This window comes from Hippopotamus amphibius, chromosome 15 (genome assembly GCF_030028045.1).
Source record: "Hippopotamus amphibius kiboko isolate mHipAmp2 chromosome 15, mHipAmp2.hap2, whole genome shotgun sequence".
NCBI lineage: Eukaryota > Metazoa > Chordata > Mammalia > Artiodactyla > Hippopotamidae > Hippopotamus > Hippopotamus amphibius.
Genome location: NC_080200.1, coordinates 23,298,930 through 23,319,796, shown reverse-complemented (window position 1 = coordinate 23,319,796; position 20,867 = coordinate 23,298,930). Strand labels below are relative to the sequence as shown.

At 33.8% G+C, this 20,867-nt stretch overlaps 1 protein-coding gene across 1 annotated transcript; it reads right to left on the bottom strand.

Moving 5' to 3' along the window:
* Positions 1-11,669: 11,669 nt before the first annotated feature.
* On the bottom strand, positions 11,670-12,608 carry LOC130837209 (olfactory receptor 2L3-like). Its single transcript, XM_057710026.1, has one exon. It carries the CDS (start codon positions 12,606-12,608, stop codon positions 11,670-11,672), a length of 939 nt encoding a protein of 312 aa, XP_057566009.1.
* Positions 12,609-20,867: the final 8,259 nt, after the last annotated feature.

Genomic DNA, 20,867 nt, shown 5'->3' with positions numbered 1-20,867 from the left:
TAGAGTGCATGGGCTTAGTTGTCCCACAGCATGTGGGATCTTAGTTCCCCAACCAGGTATTGAACCCAAGTCCCCCTGTACTGGAAGGCAGATTCTCAACTACTGGACCACCAGGGAAGTCCCTGAATTAACTATACATTGTACTTGTGAAGGTGTGATACAGGAGCTATTTAAAATTATATAAATATAATTTTTAAAATATTTGAATTTATTACTATGTGTCTCAGTAAAGATGTTTTTATGTTTAAATTACTTTGAGTTTTTTGGCATTCATGGATCTGGATGTTCCCTTCCCTCCTCAGATTTGGGACATTTGTGCGTTATTATTTTAAATAAGCTTCCTGTCCCCTTTCTCTTTGTCTACTCCTTCTGAAATAACGTATATATGATTTGTTTATGAAATCCCATACATTATGTAAGATTTTTTACTCTTTTGTATTCTATTTTTTTTTTTTTTTAACTATCTCGAAAGTTCAAATAATCTTAGAGCTCACCCACTCTTTCTTTGGCTTGATCACATCCACTGTTTAGCCTTTATTGACTTTTTTCAGTTTAGTCAGTGTGTTCTTCAGTTTTAGAATTTTGGTTTGGTTCTTTTTAAGGTATCAATTTTTTTCTTGAAGTTCTCATTTGGTGCAAATATTGATTCTCTTATATTGTTTACTTTTCTGTGTTTTCTTTTAGCTCACTAAGCTCCTTTAAGGTAAAGATTCTGAATTATTGTCAGGCAGTTTTTAGATCTTCAATTCTTTAAGATCAATGGCTTGTGCATTATTTTTACATTTGGTAGCATCACGTTCCAAAGTTGTGAAACTTTTGTTCTTCAATTGGTGTTTTCACATTTGAAAAAGAAGTCACAATTTCCACTCATTATAGACCAGATAGGAGAGGGACGGCCTTGACCAGTAATCCCAGCTAGAGATTTGGGTCAGGCTAGCAGGCAGGTAACAAGGGCATGTTTACCTACAGGTTCATGTGTGAGTGGGCTTGATGTTTGCTTCTATATTAAAATTGCATATTCATTTGACTTTCTTCTTCCCATGAGAGAACTCTAAAGAAGGAAACTCTCTGCCCTGTGCTTCATGGTTTTCAGGAAGGAGTGACTCAGGTAGAGTAAAAATGTCCTTCCTACCCTCTTAAATGTGTCTTTTCCATTTCTGTGCTCCACCTGAGTGCTCTATTCTCTCATCTGGAATCCAGAGCTCTAGTGAAGCTATGTTTGTGTATGGATGGTTATTTATATCCACAGTTCTGTGAAAGGATACAGTTTATAATCTTCAATTCCACCATCTTTCTGACACAATAACCATGTGTGAACATAATAACCATGTGTTCAGTCATAGAAGTACTAAGGTAGCCCCACACAGCCCATTCCATGCCTCAGCAAGCCCATGGGATAATGTGATTCTAAAAGTACAGTGGAAAGTGGCAAATATTGAATGTCACTTACTTCCCATGAAGACACCACAAAACCAAGCATAACATGAAGCCATGCATTTCCTTTATCCTAAGAGTAGAATGAAGAATATGGAAGATAAATGATACCCTGAGTTATGTATTTTTTAACTTTAAAATTTTCTATGTTCAACTTAGTTGAGATATTCATTAAATCACACAGTTATAGGGAAACATCACATGTATTATTTTGAAAAAGAAGCACTATCCTCTGTCCCCAAATAGCAAAATGCAGGTAATACATATTTTTTTCAAAAAAAAAAATTCTAGCAAATACCAAGAACTCATAGAGGAAAATATCCACATAAAATAAATTCTATGGTAGATGTCATTATAGCCTTTCTAAATGGACATATATGGGGTGAGATATGATTTGCTAATAAATTGATTCAAAATGAGAAGAAATTTCTTCCTCCACATATTATTATCCATATAGTATGTTTCACACTCAAAATCTCACATGTTTTGGTGGAAAATTTTGCAATCTAATTCTAATAATTACTTGAAATGCACTGAGATGAGGATAACCAAGGTATTCTTTGAGATGCATGTGTTTTGAAAGCAGAACAAATACTCAATAAACAGAATCTGGGCATATAAAAAAGAAAAGAACATACCGATTATGGTTATTAGTTAATGGTTATATTATATATGTATGTATGTATATATATATATATATATATACACACACACATATACACACACACATATATATACATCAAGCCATCTTTTTGTACTTCTCAATATATGTATTTATCAAGTATACTGCAGTAAAGCAGGGAAAAAAGACAAACATAAGTATTCCAATGACATAGAACTTCCGCTTCTGTACTTCTGGATCACTTCCAAATACATTCTTCTGCTGAGTCTTCAAAAGACTTGTTCAAAATATTTATAGCAGCAACATTTGATACACCATACAATATTCACATGTGCATATTAATACATGTGAGTAGGTAAACATATGATAGCTATCAAATGGAGTATTCAGTAGTAATATAAATGAATAATCCACAAATGCACAAGGAAGCATTGACATATATAATGTGAAGGAAAAGAAGCCACACACAACATGGCACATGATCTACATATAAAGTTTTGATGAGCAAAATGAATCTGTGCTATCAAAATTTGTAATAAGGGATGCTTTGTAGTGATAAGGAATGAAAGGATCCACAGGAGGGACTTGTGAAGTACTCCCCAGTTTGGGTGCTAGCTGCAATGCCTTTACTTGGTGATAATTTATCAAGTGTTTATATAACATATTTCAATAATAGTTTTTTTTTTTTTTTCCTTAAAGGAAAACAGTTAATGATCCATGGAGTAATAGTAAACTAATTGATTATATTATGGAGATGACACACTTTATTTGTAGAAATATTGAGATCTATGGGAACAGGATATTGTTTTCTTACATAAATTACACCTCCTTTCAAACTTGAAAACATTAAAAATTGAATTATCCAGTTAAAGAACTTCATGTGAGGATAGTGAATTGAATCATATATTAGAGATACAGGTAATTGTATATCCTGCACAATTGTGACATCACAATTATTTCAGACAACTGCCTTCAATTTAACATGAAGAAAACATTAAGCTTTAGGTCTGGGTTAAGCTGGCAGAGGAATAGGAGGGCATGGAGTTTATCTCTCTCCATGGATGCATCAGGAATACATCCACAGATGCAACAATTCTCACAGAAAACCAGCTGAACACTAGCAGAAGACCTTGGACACCAGAAAGGACTATAAAGATCCCTGCATAACTGGGTAGGATGAAGAAAGGGAAGGAGAAAGAGGAGGAGGAGAAGCAGGATGAGACCTACACCCTAGGGTGGGGAAACTGAGGCACCAGAGAGATTCTCGAATCCAGGGAAACCCCCCTCTGATGGGGAAATTGATTGGGACAGAAGGTAAGCATTTGAGGCTATTGGAGGAGGGTGAAGAAGCTGATGTGTGGCAGTCAGGACAGGGTGAGAACTGCACAGATGGTCCATACTACAGCCCTGTGTGCCCTGGGCTGGGACGTGTGTTCACAGGTGTGCAAGGGAGTGGGAGCTGAGGTGTGGGGATTGGAGAACAGGCCCAGGGTGAGAACTGCTGTTGGATGTGGGGAGATGGGCTGAGGGATAAGGAGGAAGGAAATCTCCAGCAGGGAATAACTGTGGAGGAAGACCAGACTTCCATGGAAGCAGGGCTTAACTGCTGAGTCATACGCAGGGGTTGGAGCTACTACTGTATCTTCTCTATCCCCACATACCAGCGCCTCTCAGGACTGGCTCTCATGCACCAGCCACTGGGTGATTAAAAAAAAAAAAAGGCCTCTCAGAGTTGGCCCTTGCTCACCTGCTGTCAGGCACCAGAAAAAGCCCAGCCAGTTCTGGCCCTCTCACACCCTACACTGGGTGACAGAAAAGGCCCTCATGAGAGCCATATCTCTTGTGCCCATGACTGATGGCTTCCCTGCACATTTGGTGCCACTGGAGTTCCTTCAATCCAAGGAGTCACACCACCTCTGTGCCCTGTCCTCACTGGGGCAGACCCTAGAGCTCCAAGGCAGCCTCAGGACCAGACTCCTGTGGGTGGACTACAAGCAGAGGTGGGGATAAAACCAAAGCTGAAACCCAGGGATGGAGCAAATAAGGAAGAGGATTGAAAATCTTTCCATCAGTTGTGCAAGCTTCAGATTAAATCCCCACAATCAGCTAGGTAGACCCTGTGTCTATGGAATATCTGAGTAGACAAGTGTTCCCACAAATGAAAATGGTCTAGGTCTGGCAGCTGTGGACTTTGGGGGCAAACACATGCAGAAATTGGGCCAGATCAGAGCCTGAGTGTACTCCACAGGGCCCACAGCAGGTCCAAAGGCCAGTCCAGAAGCAGAAGAAGGCCTCTTGGGTAGGCAGAGTTGGGCCATGGCTCATGGTATGTCCAAGGAAACTTACAGTTGAGACCCCAGGGAAGCATAATTATTGCTAATACTTTTATTATGTTTTGATTCATCCTGCTATTGGTTCTGTGTGGGATTTTTTTGTTTGTTTTTGTTTGGTTTTGGTTGTTGTTTTAATATTTTTTTAATTTAGTCTTTTGGGATCTTTGTGTTTTATAATAATTTTTTTATATTTTGTTATTTTTTACAATTTCTATTTTTGACTTTGTTTTTCAGTTGTTCTATATTCCCCCCTCATTTTTTCCTCTTTTTCTTTGATATATATATATATTATATTTCTATTTCTGTATTGCTTTGGGTTGTTCTGTCTTCGTTCCATTTTGCTTTTCTTTTTACTTTTTTTTTTTTTTTTTACAATTTTTCTCGTTTATTTTCTTTCTTTGCTTTATTCTCCAGGTGGTACACTGCTTTGGTTTTCTTTTTTGGTTTTGTGTTTCTGTTAGATTACTTTTTAATTCTTTGAGTTCATTCTTGGATACTTTTATTTGGTTGTTCTCTTGGTTTTTGTTTTATTTGGTTCTGTTTTTGTTTCTTTCACATATGTGTGTTTCCTTGTTTCTGTTCTTGTTTGTTTCATTTTACCTTTTACCATTTGTGTGGGGTTTTCTTAGTCTTTTTTTCTTTTCTTTTCTTTTCTTTTCTTTTCTTTTTAATCCTCTTACTGGCATGACAAGCAAATTGTGTGGTCTTGGTTCTGCAACTGGGAGTAGGGAATGAGGCTCTGGAATGGGAGCACCAAGGTAGGACACTGGACAACTGTAGAATGCCCAGCCCCAGGGAATATTAAGCACTGAGGGCTCTCACAGAGGTCTCTATATGAATCCAAGACTATCTCTACCCAACTTCCTGCAGCTCCAAGTGCTGGATGCCTTGTACCAAACAACAAACAAGACAGGAACACAAACCTACCCATCAGCACACCAACTACCTAAAGTAATACTAAGCTCACAGACACCCCAAAACACATCACCTGACAACAGCCCTGCTCATCAGAAGGGAGACTCAGCTTCACCCACCAGAGCGCAGGCACCAGTCCCTGCAATCAGGAAACCTACAAAAGCCACAGGAAAAACCTCACCACTGGGGCAGAGAACAAAAGCCAGAAGAACTACAACCCTGCAGCCTAGGGAAAGGAGATCTCAAAGACCTGTAAATTAGGTGAAATAAGAAGACAAATAAATATGTTGCAGACAAAGCAGTAAGATAAATACCCATAAGACCAAATAAATGAAGTGGAAATGGGCAAACTACCCAAAAAGGAATTCAGAGTAATGATAGTAAAGATGATCCAAAATCTCAGAAATATAATGGAGAAAATGCAAACAATGTTTAACAGGGAACTAAAAGAACTAAAAATCAAACAAACAGTGATTAAGAACAAAATAACTGAAATTAAAAATACTCTGGAAGAAATTAATAGCAGAATCATTGAGGCAGAAGAACAGACAAGTGAATTGGAAGATAAAATGTTCAAAATAACTGCAGCAGAGCAGAACAAAAAACTAAGAATGAAAAGAATTGAAGACAGTCTAAAAATTCTGGTACAACATTAAGCACAATAACATTTGAATTATAGGTGTAACAGAATAAGAAGTAAAAAAAAAAAAAAGAGTCTGAGAAAATATTTGAAGAGATTATACTTGAAAACTTCTTCAACACAAGAAAGGAAATGGTCAATCAAGTCCAAGAAGTGCACAGAGTCCCATGCAGATTAAACTCAAGGATAAAAAGGCCTAGACATATATTGATCAGACTAAGAAAAATTAAATACAAAAAAAAAAAAAAAAAGAAAGAAAATTAAAAGCAATAAAGGAAGGGACTTCCTAGGTTGTGCAGTGGTGAAGAATCTGCTTACCAATGCAGGGAACACAGGTTTGACCCCTACTCCAGGAGGATCTCACATGCCACGGAGCAACTAAACCCATGTGTCACAACTATTGAGCCTCTGTGCCCAACTACTGAAACCCATGTGCTAGAGCCTGTGCTCTGCAACAAGAGAAGCCATGGCAATGAGGAGCCCACACACCACAATGAAGAGTAGCCCCTGCTTGCTGCAACTAGAGAAAGCCCATGTGCAGCAATGAAGATGCAACACAGCCAACAAATAAATAATAAATAAATTCATTTTAAAAAATGATTTAAAAGCGATGAGGGAAAAGCAACAAATAATATACAGAGGAATTCCGATAAGGTCAACCGCTGATCTTTCAGCAGAAACTCTGCAGGCCAGAAGGGAGTGGAAGGATATATATATATATAGATATAGATATAGATATAGATATAGATATAGATATAGATATAGTGATGAAAGGGAAAAACCTACAACTAAGATTATTCTACCCAGCAAGGATCTCATTCAGAGTCAATGGAGAAAACAAAATGTTTACAAACAAACAAAAGTTAAGAGAATTCAACACCACCAAACCAGCCATACAACAAATGCTAAAGGAACTTCTCTAGGCAGGAAACACAAGAGAAGGAAAAGACCTAGAAAAACAAACCCAAAACAATTAAGAAAATAATAGGAACATACATGGCAAAAATTACCTAAAATTCATATGGATTATATGCTCCAACCAAAAGACACAGACTGGCTGAATGGCTACAACAACAAGGCCCATATATATGCTGTTTATAAGAGACCCAATTCAGACCTAGGGTCACATACAGGTCAAAAGTGAGGGAAATGGGAAGAGTTATTCCATGCAAATGGAAGCCAAAAGAAAGCTGAGGTAGCAATATTCATATCAGAAAAAATATACATATAATTTAAAATAAAGACTATTACAAGAGGCAAAGAAGGACATTACATAATGGTCAAGGGATCCATCCAAGAAGAAGAGGTAACAATTATAAATATTTAAGCACTCAACATAGGAGCACCTCAATACATAAGGCAAATGCTAACAGTCATAAAAGGGGAAATCAACAGTAACAAAATGATAGTACAAGACTTTAAAAACCCCACTTCTACCAATGGACAGATCTTTCAAACAGAAAATAAAGAAACAAAAGCTTTAAATGACACATTAGACCAGGTGGATTTAATTGATATTTATAGGACATTCCATCCAAAAAACAACAGTATACACTTTCTTCTCAAGTGCATATGGAACATTCTCCAAGATAGATCACATCTTGTGTCACAAATCAAGCCTCAGAAAATTTAAGAAAATTGGAATTGTATCCAGCATCTTTTCTGACTGCAGCTCTATGAGACTAGATACCAATTACAGGAAAAACAAATCTAAAAAATACAAATACATGGAGGTTAAACAGTATGCTACTAAAAAAATGAAAGATCACTGAGGAAATCAAAGAGAAAATCAAAAAATAACCAGAAACAAATGACAACAAAGCAGGATGACCCAAAACCTATGGTATGCAGAAAAAGCAGTTTTAAGAGGAGAGTTCATAGCAATACAATCCTACCTGAAGAAACAAGAAAAATGTCAAATAAACAAGCTAAACTTACACCTAAACAAATTAGAGAAAGAATAATAACCCCCCTCACAAAGTTAGTAGAAGGACAGAAATAAAGATCAGATCAAAAATAAATGAAAAAGAAATGAAGGAAATAACAGCAAAGATCAATAAAACTAAAATCTTGTTCTTTGAGAAGATAAACAGAATTGATAAACCATTAGCCAGACTCATCAGGAAAAAGGAAAGGAGAAGACTCAAATCAACAGAATTAGAAATGAATAAAGGAGAAGTAAAAACTAACACCACAGAAATATAAGGGATCATGAGAGATTACTTCAAGCAATTATATGCCAATAAAACGGACAACCTGGAAGAAATGGACAAGTTCTTAGAAAACTACAACCTTCCAAGTCTGAACCAGGAAGAAATTGAAAATATGAACAGCCCAATCACATGCACTGGAATTGAAACTGTATTAAAAATCTTCTAACATGCTAAAGCCCAGGGCCAGATTCATTCACAGGTGAATTATATCAAATATTTAGGGAAGAGTTAACACCTATCCTTCCTAAATTCTTCCAGAATATAGCAGAGGTAGGAACATTCCCAAATTCATTCTTTGAGGCCACCATCACCCTGATACCAAAACCGGAAAAAGAGCTTACACAAAAAAGAAAATTACAAGGCAATATCACTGATGAACATAGATGCAAAAATCCTCAATAAAGTACTAGAAAATGGAATCCAACAGCAAATTAAAAGGAATATACATCATGATCAATTGAGGTTTATCCCTGAAATGCAAAGATTCTCTTCAATATACAGAAATCAATCTATGTGATACACCATATTAACAAATTGGAGGATAAAAAACATATGAAAATCTCAATAGATGCATAAAAAACTTTTGACAAAATTCAACACCCATTTATAAAAATTCTCTAGAAAGTGGATATATAGGGAACCTACCTCAACATAGTAAAGGCCATATATGACAAACCCACAGCCAACATCATTCTCAATGGTGAAAAACTGAAAGCATTTTCTCTAAGGTCAGGATTAAGATGAAGGTGCCCACTCTCACCACTATTACTCAACATAGTTCTGGAAGTTTTAGCCACAGCAACCAGAGAAGAAAAAGAAATTAAATGAATACAAATTGGAAAAGAAGAAATAAAACTGTTACTGTTTGCAGATGACATGATAGTATACATTTAAAATCCTAAAGACACCAACAGAAAACTGCCAGAGCTAATCAACAAATTTGGTAAAGTAGCAGGATACAAAATTAATACACAGAAATACTTTGCATTCCTATACACTAATAATGAAGGGGCAGAAAGAGAATTTAAGTAAAAATCTCATTTACCATTGCCACAAAAATAATAAAATACCTAGGAAAAAACCTACATAAGGAGGCAAAAGACCTGCATGCAGAAAACTATAAGACACTGATGAAAGAAATCAAAGATGATACAAACAGATGGAGAGATATACCTTGTTCTTGGATTGGAAGAATCAACATTGTGAAAATGACTTACTAACAAAAGCAATCTACAGATCAATACAATCCTTATCAAGTAAGTTATCAATGGCATTTTTCACAGAACTGGAACAAAAAGTTTCACAAGATGTATGTAAACACAAAAGACCCCAAATAGCCAAAGTAATCTTGAGAAAGAAAAATGGAACTGGAGGAATCAAGCTCCCTGAGTTCAGACTATAGTACAAAGCTACAGTAATCAGGACTGTATGGTACAGTCACAAAAACAGAAATATAGATCAATGGAACGGTATGGGAAGCCCAGAGCTAAACCCATACTCCTATGGTCAACTTATCTTTGACAAGAGAGGCAAGAATACACAATGGAGAAAAGACAGCCTCTTCAATAAATGGTGCTGGGAAAAACTAGACATCTACAGGTAAAAATTGAAATTAGAACATTTCCTAACACATGCACAAAAATAAACTCAAAATGGATTAAGGACCTCAATTCAATGTAAGGCCAGACACTGTAAAACTCTTAGAGGAAAACATAGGCAGAACACCCTATGACATAAATCATAGCATGATTTTTTTGACACACCTCCTAGAGTAATGGAAATAAAAACAAACATAAACAAATGGGACCTAATGAAACTTAAAGGCTTTTGCACAGGAAAGGAAACCATAAACAAGACCAAAAGATAACTGTTAGAATGGGAGAATATATTTGCATATGAAACAACTAACAAAGGATTAATCTCCAAAATACAAAAAAACAGCACATGATGCTCAATGTCAAAACAAACAAACAGTATGGAGGGTCTCTAAAAAACTAAAAATAGAACTACCATATGACCCAGCAATCCCACTGTTGGGCATATACTGTGAGAAAATCATAATCTGAAAAGAAACATGTACCACAATGTTCATCACAGCACTCTTTACAATAGCCAGGACATGCAAGCAACTTAAAAGCTCAACAACAGATGAATGGATAAAAAAGGTATGGCACATGTATGCAATTGAATATTACTCAGTCATACAAAGAAACAAAATTGAGTTATTTGTAGTGGGGTAGGTGGACCTAGAGTTTGTCATATAGAGTGAAGTAAGCCAGAAAGTGAAAAACAAATACTGTATGCTAACTCATATATATGGAACCAAAAAAAATAATAATGGTACAGATGAACTCAGTGATAAGGCAGGAATAAAGATGCAGATGTACAGAACAGACTTGAGGACACCAGTGGGGGGTGGGGGGCAAAAGGGAAGCTGGCATGAAGTGAGATGTTAGCACTAACATATATACACTACCAAGTGTAAAACAGATAGCTAGTGGGAAGCTGCTGCATAACACAGGGATACCAACTCAATGACTGGTGATGATTTAGAGGTGTGCGATAATGAGGGTGGGAAGAAGTCAAGGGAGGGAGGGGATATGGGGACATATATATAAATACAGCTGATTCACTTTGTTGTACTGCAGAAACTGGCACAACAGTGGAAAGCAATTATACTCCAATAAAGAGCTTAATAAATTTTATTTGAGGAACATTATCTAATGTAAAAGTTGTAGTAGCAACTAAGGATTTAAACTATATTCAGAGTGTGGGGGATGGTTTCAAGAAGGTCCGTGAAATGTCTAATTTCCAATAATTTGACTAAAGCTTTGAACCACTAGTCCTATAAATAACTGTGGTTGCCTTGATTTTTCTATTGGCATCTCCAGGTCCTTATTGTTGATCCACAGGTATACCTGATATTAAATCACTTTCATGGGATGCACCACTGTAAAAGAAACATAAACTTGCCTTTTTCCATTCAAAGTAGTATAAAGATGTCAGAATCCCTGTTGAATCCTCAACAAACCTCTGAAATTGTTTCTTTCTATTGAAAGAATAATTGCTAGTGGTAATTACAAGCATACTATGAGCAGAACAAGAAGTCTTCTGACTTTGAATTTGATCTAGGCTTTCAGAAATTATTTTCTGAACATTTATGAAAATAAGTAGAAAAGAGTAGAATTGTTCATTCTGATAGCTGAAGGATAACTTCAATTAGTTTCCATTTTCATTACCACATGACAGAAACATTTTAATTGACAACAAAGCAGGCAGAAAAAAAAAAAAAAAACATTTGAAACTGATGGGGAAAAACAAACATGGAGAATGTAAAGATTAGGGCTTGATATTTTATACATATGCAAGGTAATCTTGTCAGATATGAGTAATTTTCTCCACCTCTAAACTGATTTTACTTTTGGAATTTAATGATAAAATACCATTTTTAATTACTGCATGCTGGTGAATGGGTTCATATCTAACTGATGGCACTCATGCAAAAACTTTGTCTACATTTTCACAGAGCAGATTCTCTGAGTTACTCTTCTCAGGGCCCCCATCACCTCCTTGTTTTTCAGGCTATAGATAACAGGATTGAGCATTGGGGTCAGGATAGTATAGAAGACAGCCAGAACCTTGTCCTCTGTGGGAGATCTGAGACTCCTTGGGCGTAGATAATTGTAAACAAAGGGCACATAGTAGAGAGTAACCACAGTGAAATGGGTGCTGCAGGTTGAATAGGCCTTCTTCTTCCCTTCTGCTGAGTTCATGCGATAGACAGCAAGGAGAACACGGCCATATGAACAGGCAATAGCAAGGAAAGGCAACAAAAGGAAGAGGATGGTGCTCACAAACACTGTATATTCATAGATCCAGGTGTCCATGCAGGCCAGAGTCAGCATGGCTGGGACATCACAGAAGAAATGATTGATATCCCTGGATCGGCAATAAGGGATCTGAAGGGCATATGTGGTGTGGGCACAGGAGTTGATAGAGCCCATTACCCAAGATACTATTATCATAAGCATACACACTCTTCTGCTGATTCTGACTGGATAGTGGAGAGGAAAGCAAATGGCCACATAACGATCATAAGCCATACATGCCAAGAGTAGTGTTTCTGCACCTGCTAAAGTCAAGAAGAAGAAGATCTGAATCGCACATCCGATGAAGGAGATAGACTTGTTTCCAAAAAGAAAGTTATAAGCCATTTTTGGGACAATGGTAGAGATGTAACTTAAATCAATTAGGGAGAGCTGACTAAGTAAAAAATACATGGGTTTGTGAAGATGATTGTCCAGAAAGATGAGGAGAATCATGGAGAGGTTGCCAAATAGAGCCATTAGGAAAATGAGAACAATGAGGATAAAGAGAAACAGGCCAATTCTTGAAGGGGAGAACAACCCCAATAAGATGAAATCAGTTGATGTTTGATTAAAATTTTCCATGGGTCATTCATATAATTTTTCCTAAATGCACACAAAAGAGTATGTTAAGTTTAAAACAATAAGCTATTTTTAAGTTATTTTAGTCAGACTATGTGTTATTTAAAATTTTTCAGTTCTTAAGAACTGAATTTATCAGTTTTAGGAAAAATGTAGCCTTATTTTTAAGCTAAAGATTAAAATATCAAGATGCAAATATTTTTGACCAAAATGTTTTCCAAGAAATCTTTAACGTTATAAAACCATTTTTTATGATATCATTAGGATAAGCATATTTTATTGCCCTATACAAACCCAAGTAACATCAAACTCAGATGTCATATTCAAAATATATTCATAGGAAGTAAATGTAAATGCATATATTATAGAATTCTATTTTGAATAAGTGTTTACCACCATCAAGGTATGATTTCTCTTTTATATTTCAGCCCTAAGTCTTCCCCCTGAAACTATAGCAACCTGTCAACTATGCTGAGAAGTTATTTTATTTTTTGGACCTCTTTGCTCAGAGGAGTCACATCAAGTTTTTTGAAGTCAAATATTAATTTCTTTTATCTTTTGTGAAATCTAAAATGAATCATTTACAAAATGTCACTCTCTTTTGCATCTTCACTGAGTTTCTCAATGCTGTAATTAAAGTAGAACCTTTGCCTGAATATCTGTGCATCTCACTCCTAGTAGATTTGATGACTCTGTGCAAACTCTCCTAAACGCATGTTTCATGTCTCTCTCCTTCCCTAATACTCATATGATAAACATTGTTTTTTGGCACTTTGCCTTAGTTATTTACCTTTTTCTTACCTTTTTTTCTTGTATATAAAGCTCTTTCCAATTGTAGATTAGTGTATAAATTGGGCCACATTTGTTTATAATCTCTCCTTGTTAAAACCCAACTATAATGATGAGATAAAAATAGATATTTTGTAAATCAAAAGAGTTCAGGGGAGCATGAGGCACAATAAGAGAAGAAAAATTTAGAACCCTTTGAATGAAGGAATTTGGAGAGAAGAATGGTCAGTCATTTAACAGGAAACAAGGAAATGTCATCCTAGGGGTCTTCTTCAAGGACCTGTGAGCAGAATTATCTAGAGACATTTAAAGTGAACAAGCTCTACACATTATGTAGTTCTTTTAGTTGTAATTTTTTTTTAGATACTAATGTTAACAGACCTTTAAGGAAGTCTGCACCAAGAAAGAGGAAGGTGCACCCATGTGCACATTACACACTTATAAACAAATATAAGATGAAGTCAAATGATTGGAAAATTTAAAAAATAATGCACTTAAAAATGGGATTTCTATGTTCAAAGAGGTACGATATCTTATTTCATAATATAAATATCATTAGATATATAAAAGTGTCAGGTAAAGTATCTGCAAATTAAAGCATAATGGTTAATAAAAAAGATTAAACTTTCAAAGAATAAATGAAAAAAATACCATAATTAAAAGAAAAGAAGGGAACAATAACATAAAATGTTTGCTCTCATCAAAGGGTAGTAGATTTTGAGAGTTAATGTAATGGAAACAACATATGCTTGTTGTCACTCCTAGAAATACATATAACACTAATGGAATTAATAATATCAAAGAAAAACATTTTCCAAAATTGATATAATGAATCACCATATTCAAACTCCACAAACAAAAAAAAAAAAAAAAAAGAGAAATATTTATCGAAAAGTATTTTTTGAAAATTCTGTTTTCTTGAAAACATTTTTTTGATAATTCTCAATGTTGCCTGTAAGTATACAGTTCTAAAGGTGTTTTTACTTAGAACATACCAATAATGAGAAACCCCACCTATTAAAATACTAACTAAAATATTTTCAGATATTACAAGTCATATTTTTGTGTTTTAGCAAAATATACTTGCAAATGAAAAAATGCTTTCAACCTAGACACCCCAGAGACAAAGTGAGATGTAACTATGATGAAAGGATGGGGAAAGAGAAAAAGAGGTGGAGGTGGTGATATGTGGAGGGGGAAGGTCTCCATTCACAAGGGCCAGAGTAGGAGGCAAAAGATGGTATTGATATTTAATAATTAAACATGGGAAACTAAGCATACTGGAGAAAAATATATGAATAAATAGAGAACAAAATAGTAAAATCATAAAAAAAATTGTCCTTGTGTATCAGGAGGACTGGATTATGAATGATTGTTTTTGTCTTATGGGCTAAGAACATATTCTTGCTGTACTTGAATAAAAAATTAATTGATATAAAACTGAAGTCTCAGTTAAAAATTAAACTTGCAACTAATGTTACACAATGGTGAAATACTGAAAGCTTTTTCTTTAAGAGGAAGTAAAGCAAGGATGTCAACCTTTTTCACTTCTAATTTACATAGTACTGGAAGTAAAATTATCTTCAATCACAAACTACATGATCTTATAAGTAGAAAAATGTAGAGCCCACCAAAAATCTGTTAGAACTAATAAACAATTTCTGCAAATTTGTAGGATACAAAATAAGTTGTATTTTTATACACTAATAATATATAATACTGAGAAAAATTAAGACAATTATATCTACAGTAATATGAAATAGAATTAAATTTTAGAAATAAACTTAACAAAGAAGGTAAAACATTTTATTAAAAATTGCCAAACATTGCTGAAAGAAATTGAAAACACAAATAAATGTGAAAACATTCTGTGCTCTTGAAGTGGAAAACTAAGTATTGTTAAGACATCAGTACTACCATGAGCAAACAGTCAGTGCAACAAAATTGTCTATCATAATCCTAATGAGGTTTTGGCAGAAATACATAAATACATCCTAAAATTCTTTTGAATCTCAAGATATTTAGGAAAAAAAGAATCATAAAAAGAATTGGAGAACTCACTGTTTCTGATTCAAAACTTACAACAAAACTATGATAATTTAAAACAGTGTAGTATTGGCATAAAGACAGACATAAACCAACAAAATAAAAGAGAACAAAAAATAAAAAAACCTGCTCACACTTGGCAAAAGATTTTTCATAAGTGTCTCAGATCCATTCAATGAGGATTTCTTTTCAACAAAAGTTGTTCAGAAAACTGGATTCCTGGTCCAGTTAAACAAATTAAGCCATTGTCTTGCATCATACGCAAGCATTAACTAAAGTAGATCAAACAAATAAATAGAGAGCTAAAAGCATGAACCCTTACATGGAAACACAAGGGAAAAGTTTTATGACATTGGATTTAGTTGTGCTTTCTTGAATATCACACGAAAAGCATATGCAACAACAAAAGTATATGTAGATAAATCATTTTTCAAAATTTAAAACTTCTGTGCATTTAAAATTTAAAACTTTATTAGTTGAGTTAATAAGCAATGCACAAAATGGAAAAATACTTGCAAAATATGTTTCAGTTAATGGATTATATAGGGAATACATAAAGAACTATACAACAACAACAAATAGACTAATTTAAAAATGGGGAAAGCACTTGAATAAACATTTCTCCAAAGAAGATATACAGATGGCCAATTAACACAGTAAAATATGTTTCACATCACTAATTATTAGGAAAATTTAAATCAAAACTACAAGATAGCACACCTCACTCTTAGATAATGGCTTCTATTAAAAAAAAGAAAATAAAAAGTGTTGAAAAGAATGAAGAAATTAGAACATGTTTAAACGTAATGCTGGTGGGAATGAAAAATCGTATAACTGTGTGGAAAATGCTATGGCAATATCTAAAGAATGACAGTATCAACATATGATCCAGCAGTTGCACTTCTGAATTATGTCCAAAATAATTAAAATCAGAATCTGGAACAGGTATTTGTATATGTATGTTCCCAGAAGCTTTATTCACCATAGCTGGAAGGTTGAAACAACAAAAAATCCATTGAGAAATTAATGGATAAACAAAATATTTTATAGTTGTAAATATAGATAGATAGATATGTCAGTCTTAGAATATACAAATATATATATAGGTGTCTTAAAAAAAGAAGAAAATTCTACTCCATGAAAGAAGCTTTCAGACACTATGTTAAGTAAAATAAGCCTGTCATGAAAAAAAGACATGTGATTCCACATGTATGTTACTCAGGGGAGTCAAATTCATAGAGATGAAAATGGAATGATGGTTGATAAGGACCAGGAGGTTGGAGGAATGTAGAGTTATTGTTTAATGAGTACAGAGTGTCAGTGGACAATATCACAATATTGTGGGGTGATATTGGTAATGACTGCACAATATTGTCAATGTACTTAATGTCATTGGTAAATAAGTAAAATGGTAAATTTTATATCATATATATTTACCTCAATAAAGTCAAAAATGTAATTTAAATGTAACTGAAATTATTTCATATTTTCAACTCCAAATATATTGCACAAAACCTATGGCAGGCTCATGAGTATGTACAGAGGAGCTGATCTTCCAATAATACGAGGCCTAGGAAAATTTTCCTTGAAAAAATTCAGAGATCATATTTTTATAAATGTCATTTGGATTCAACATTACATAACATATTAAATTATACCATTTTATACAATTTTATATTGGTAATTTAATTATTGATAGGTAAAAACCATAATATTTGAAATTACCAATGAAGTTTTCATCATTCTTATCACATGTATTTTATTTAGGGCTGTCTATGAAAAAGTGTGCATAGGATAGTTAATTTTATCACACTCTAAAGGTCAAATAAAAAATAAGCAAGGAATGGAAACAACGAATAGCATGTCATGTCTGATATTTGATTCCATGTATCATGACTGCAAATAGAGCATATTTTTGGTTACTCATGTGACACTGTTCTAGTATTCTCAAGTGATATTATGTAAAAGACCCCTATATCTGACAGGAAAGCAATCTCAATTGTTGACTATATCAGCCTTGAATATATCAAGGTCATATGTAAAGAGGCTATTTTTTTCCTTAGGTAAAAATAAAACCAAATAGCTTATTTTTCTCTTTATTTCATTTTTATCCACTGGAAGAGCAATAACCTATTTCAGTTTATAAAATATTTTCAAACTCTTTGATATTTTAAACTTTAAAATATTTTAATCTAAGCAATAGCATTGACATTATACATATGAGGAAAAAGCTAGAAGAAAAAAAAATATTGTGATAGCTTTTTTGTTGGGGGTGGGAAAGCAAGACTGAATCTGGACCATGTCCTACATGGAAGAGAAAATGGAGGGGTAAACATTTTTTTGACCATCTCCATAGCTTCTCATGTCAAATGTGTCAGGATATGTTCTAGGATTAAATTGTATTTAATCTTAAGCAGCATCTATTGAAGTTGGAATCACAACTGATTAAATTGTGATTCAGACATATGAAGTGACTTTACCTTAAAATACATAATAATTGGATAGCTGGATTCCAGATTGCTCTAACTTCTGTATACCTATCATCTATCTTTCTATCTATCTATCATCTATCTATCTATCTATCTATCTATCTGTCATCTATCATCTATCTATCATCTATCTATATCAAAAATGCATCCTTTATCCTGTCTTATCCCTTAAATACTAAATATTTTGAAGTCATGAACCCGAAATAAGGGTGGATCACTTTTTATTCTCCAAAACAAAAAAGAAATGAAAAGTAAGAAAGAAGAAAAAAGAAATTGAAGTCATTAAAATAGAAAATCTATACAGCTGGTGGAAGGTCAAGAAAGTATATGACATTTTTCTTAAAACACAAATAATTATTTCATTTACTCATTTTGACATATTCTTCTATATTCTCATAGATACTAACCTTAATGTATTTTCACTACCCAACAACTACAGACATTATCTTGCAAGCATGGTCTCTCAGAATCTTTAAGTAAAAACCAATTCACATCTAGCTCCCATCACAAAATTGTCCCCACCTGGAAGAATTCGCTTACAAAGGATCATCCATATTACCAGCTGTCCATTCAGATTGCAGATGTACATACTCTACATAATGAGCAAAACCACTCAAATGCTTCCCAAATCTCAAAATGAATTATGTATGACCATCTCTTTTGAAGTCAACATGCATCAATTTAATTGCAGATATTTTTCCTATATTTCTATATATACTTGAAAATAAAATATTGAAAAAAACTCATTTTAGTGATTCCACTATATATATATATATATATATATATATATATATATATATATATATAATAGAACATAGGGTTTTTAAATCTATAATTAATAATTAAAAAGTTATTTTTAAAAAACGTGAATCACAGAGATATGAAGTGAGTCATTCAAGCCTTTATAGTGACTTAGTGATCGAGTTGGAAAACATGGAAGAGTAGCCTCTAGATTCTGATAATGCAGAATTTTCAACTGATGAAAAGTTTTGTTATACTCTACAATCTCCTTGATTTTCATCACAACTATTATCAAAGATTATTATTGATTACAAAATAAAGCTGATGTGATAATTGACAGAGGTATAGCAAGATTGTGGATTCACCAAAGAAGTCTCCTTGAACTGGTCTTGCTGGAAGTGTTATAGAAAATCTCCGATTAAACTTGTCAAAACCTCTAAAGCACAAGACACTCTCCAACAGATTTTCCAAAAATTGTATCATTTCCTAACTTCTTAGATTCTTAAAATATCCTAAAATCTTGGACCTTCCCCAAACTGACTATCTTTACTCATGTGTAGGGCTGGGAAACCAGGTTACCAGGTCAGTTACCAGGGAGGTCTTCGAATGTATTAGCTAAATGAAGTCAATTGTTGTTCCTAAAAATTTACTGAGTCTACATCAATCTAAATGTCTATAATAAGATTATTTTGCATTACCAAAAGTCATCTAGAATCAACAGCATCTTAAAATGGCTTTCAAAGAATCCAAATCACATTACCCAGAAGTGTGTCCTCTGGTGTCTAGACAAACATACTTGTCTGCAGTAACCTGACATGGAAAGCTACATAACAACCCAAATCCTTTTAAGTGTTTCCACAAGTTCTATTAAAGAGACAAAGATTGCACAATGGCTTATATGAGTTCACTGACTTAGGAATTTTACTGATAGTAATTAATAATCAAGTAATGTGTGTTTCTATTTGTTGAAGCTATATATATTGAGAACCAGATTTTTAATAGCATAAAGATATAGAGAAAACACAATGAATACTTGTGTCTATATGTTTGTATGCTTTTAATTAATATAATTCCATGAAGTTTTACAATGGTGAAGCAATATTACTAAATAGGTAAATAGGCAGACAGATATTTTTAAAACAGAAACTGATGATAAGTGCATGTCCTTCAAGTTTTGTTTTGCAGTGAGAAGGTGTTTATTTTGCTCCATTACCCAAGTACACCAGAAAGAGTTTAGATTTAAAACTAATTATAATTCTAGCTTAACTACCCACAAGTAATAAAAGCTTAGAATAAGGAATTTGACTATCTGAGTCTGTATCTTTTCTGTAAAACAGATATAAAGGAACATGGGATACTAAAAACTATCAATTAAATAAAACATAAAAAAGGAGCATACATGGATATAAAATATCATTTGAAAGTAGCTGCAAATTTTAGCATCTTTATCAATATCATTTTCATCACCATCATTTACATTCACCTCAGCTGTCATCCATTGCAATTGCATGATGATACAGATTCCAATAGCCTCTTCATGCTACGCCTATTTGATACTCACAAAAGCTCCACAAGGTTGTTTATTCAGATATTACTTTCTTTCACTGGAAATTTATTGATGTATACAGGAAGTAAAAAACAAATAAATAAAATGCAAATACTAACAGCATAACACTTCAATTTCACAAAGTTTCTGTTTAAAAACAAAAAAAAATTGTTAACTATAACTAAACATATGGTTTGTTACCTGAAATATTTCTAGAAGTTATCCTTCAAATTATATATATATAATATATATATATACCTCCATACAAAGGTAATATTATCCATTTTTTAATCTTCACAATATTTTCCATTTAATATTTTTATATAAAATCCAAATAAGTAATGTCTAGGTCTTTATCAAAAAGAGTGGATTCATGTAAGGTAAAAGAACAAGTAGGATGCAACATTAAGATTACCATGGGTGTTGTATAATCACTCTTCACTCATTAAAAAAAATTGTAATAAATAGGAAATAAGAAAGGAGGTTTTCCACACTCCGCATTTAGGACTGGTGCCCTTACATGCTAGATTCATTCTTGAAATATCACTTGAGCACATCCAAAGTAACTTCCGAGACTCTCATCTCATTCCCAATTAAGAAAAGCACATTTATGAATCAGCGCCAAAACCACTTTCTTTTATCTGTTTCATA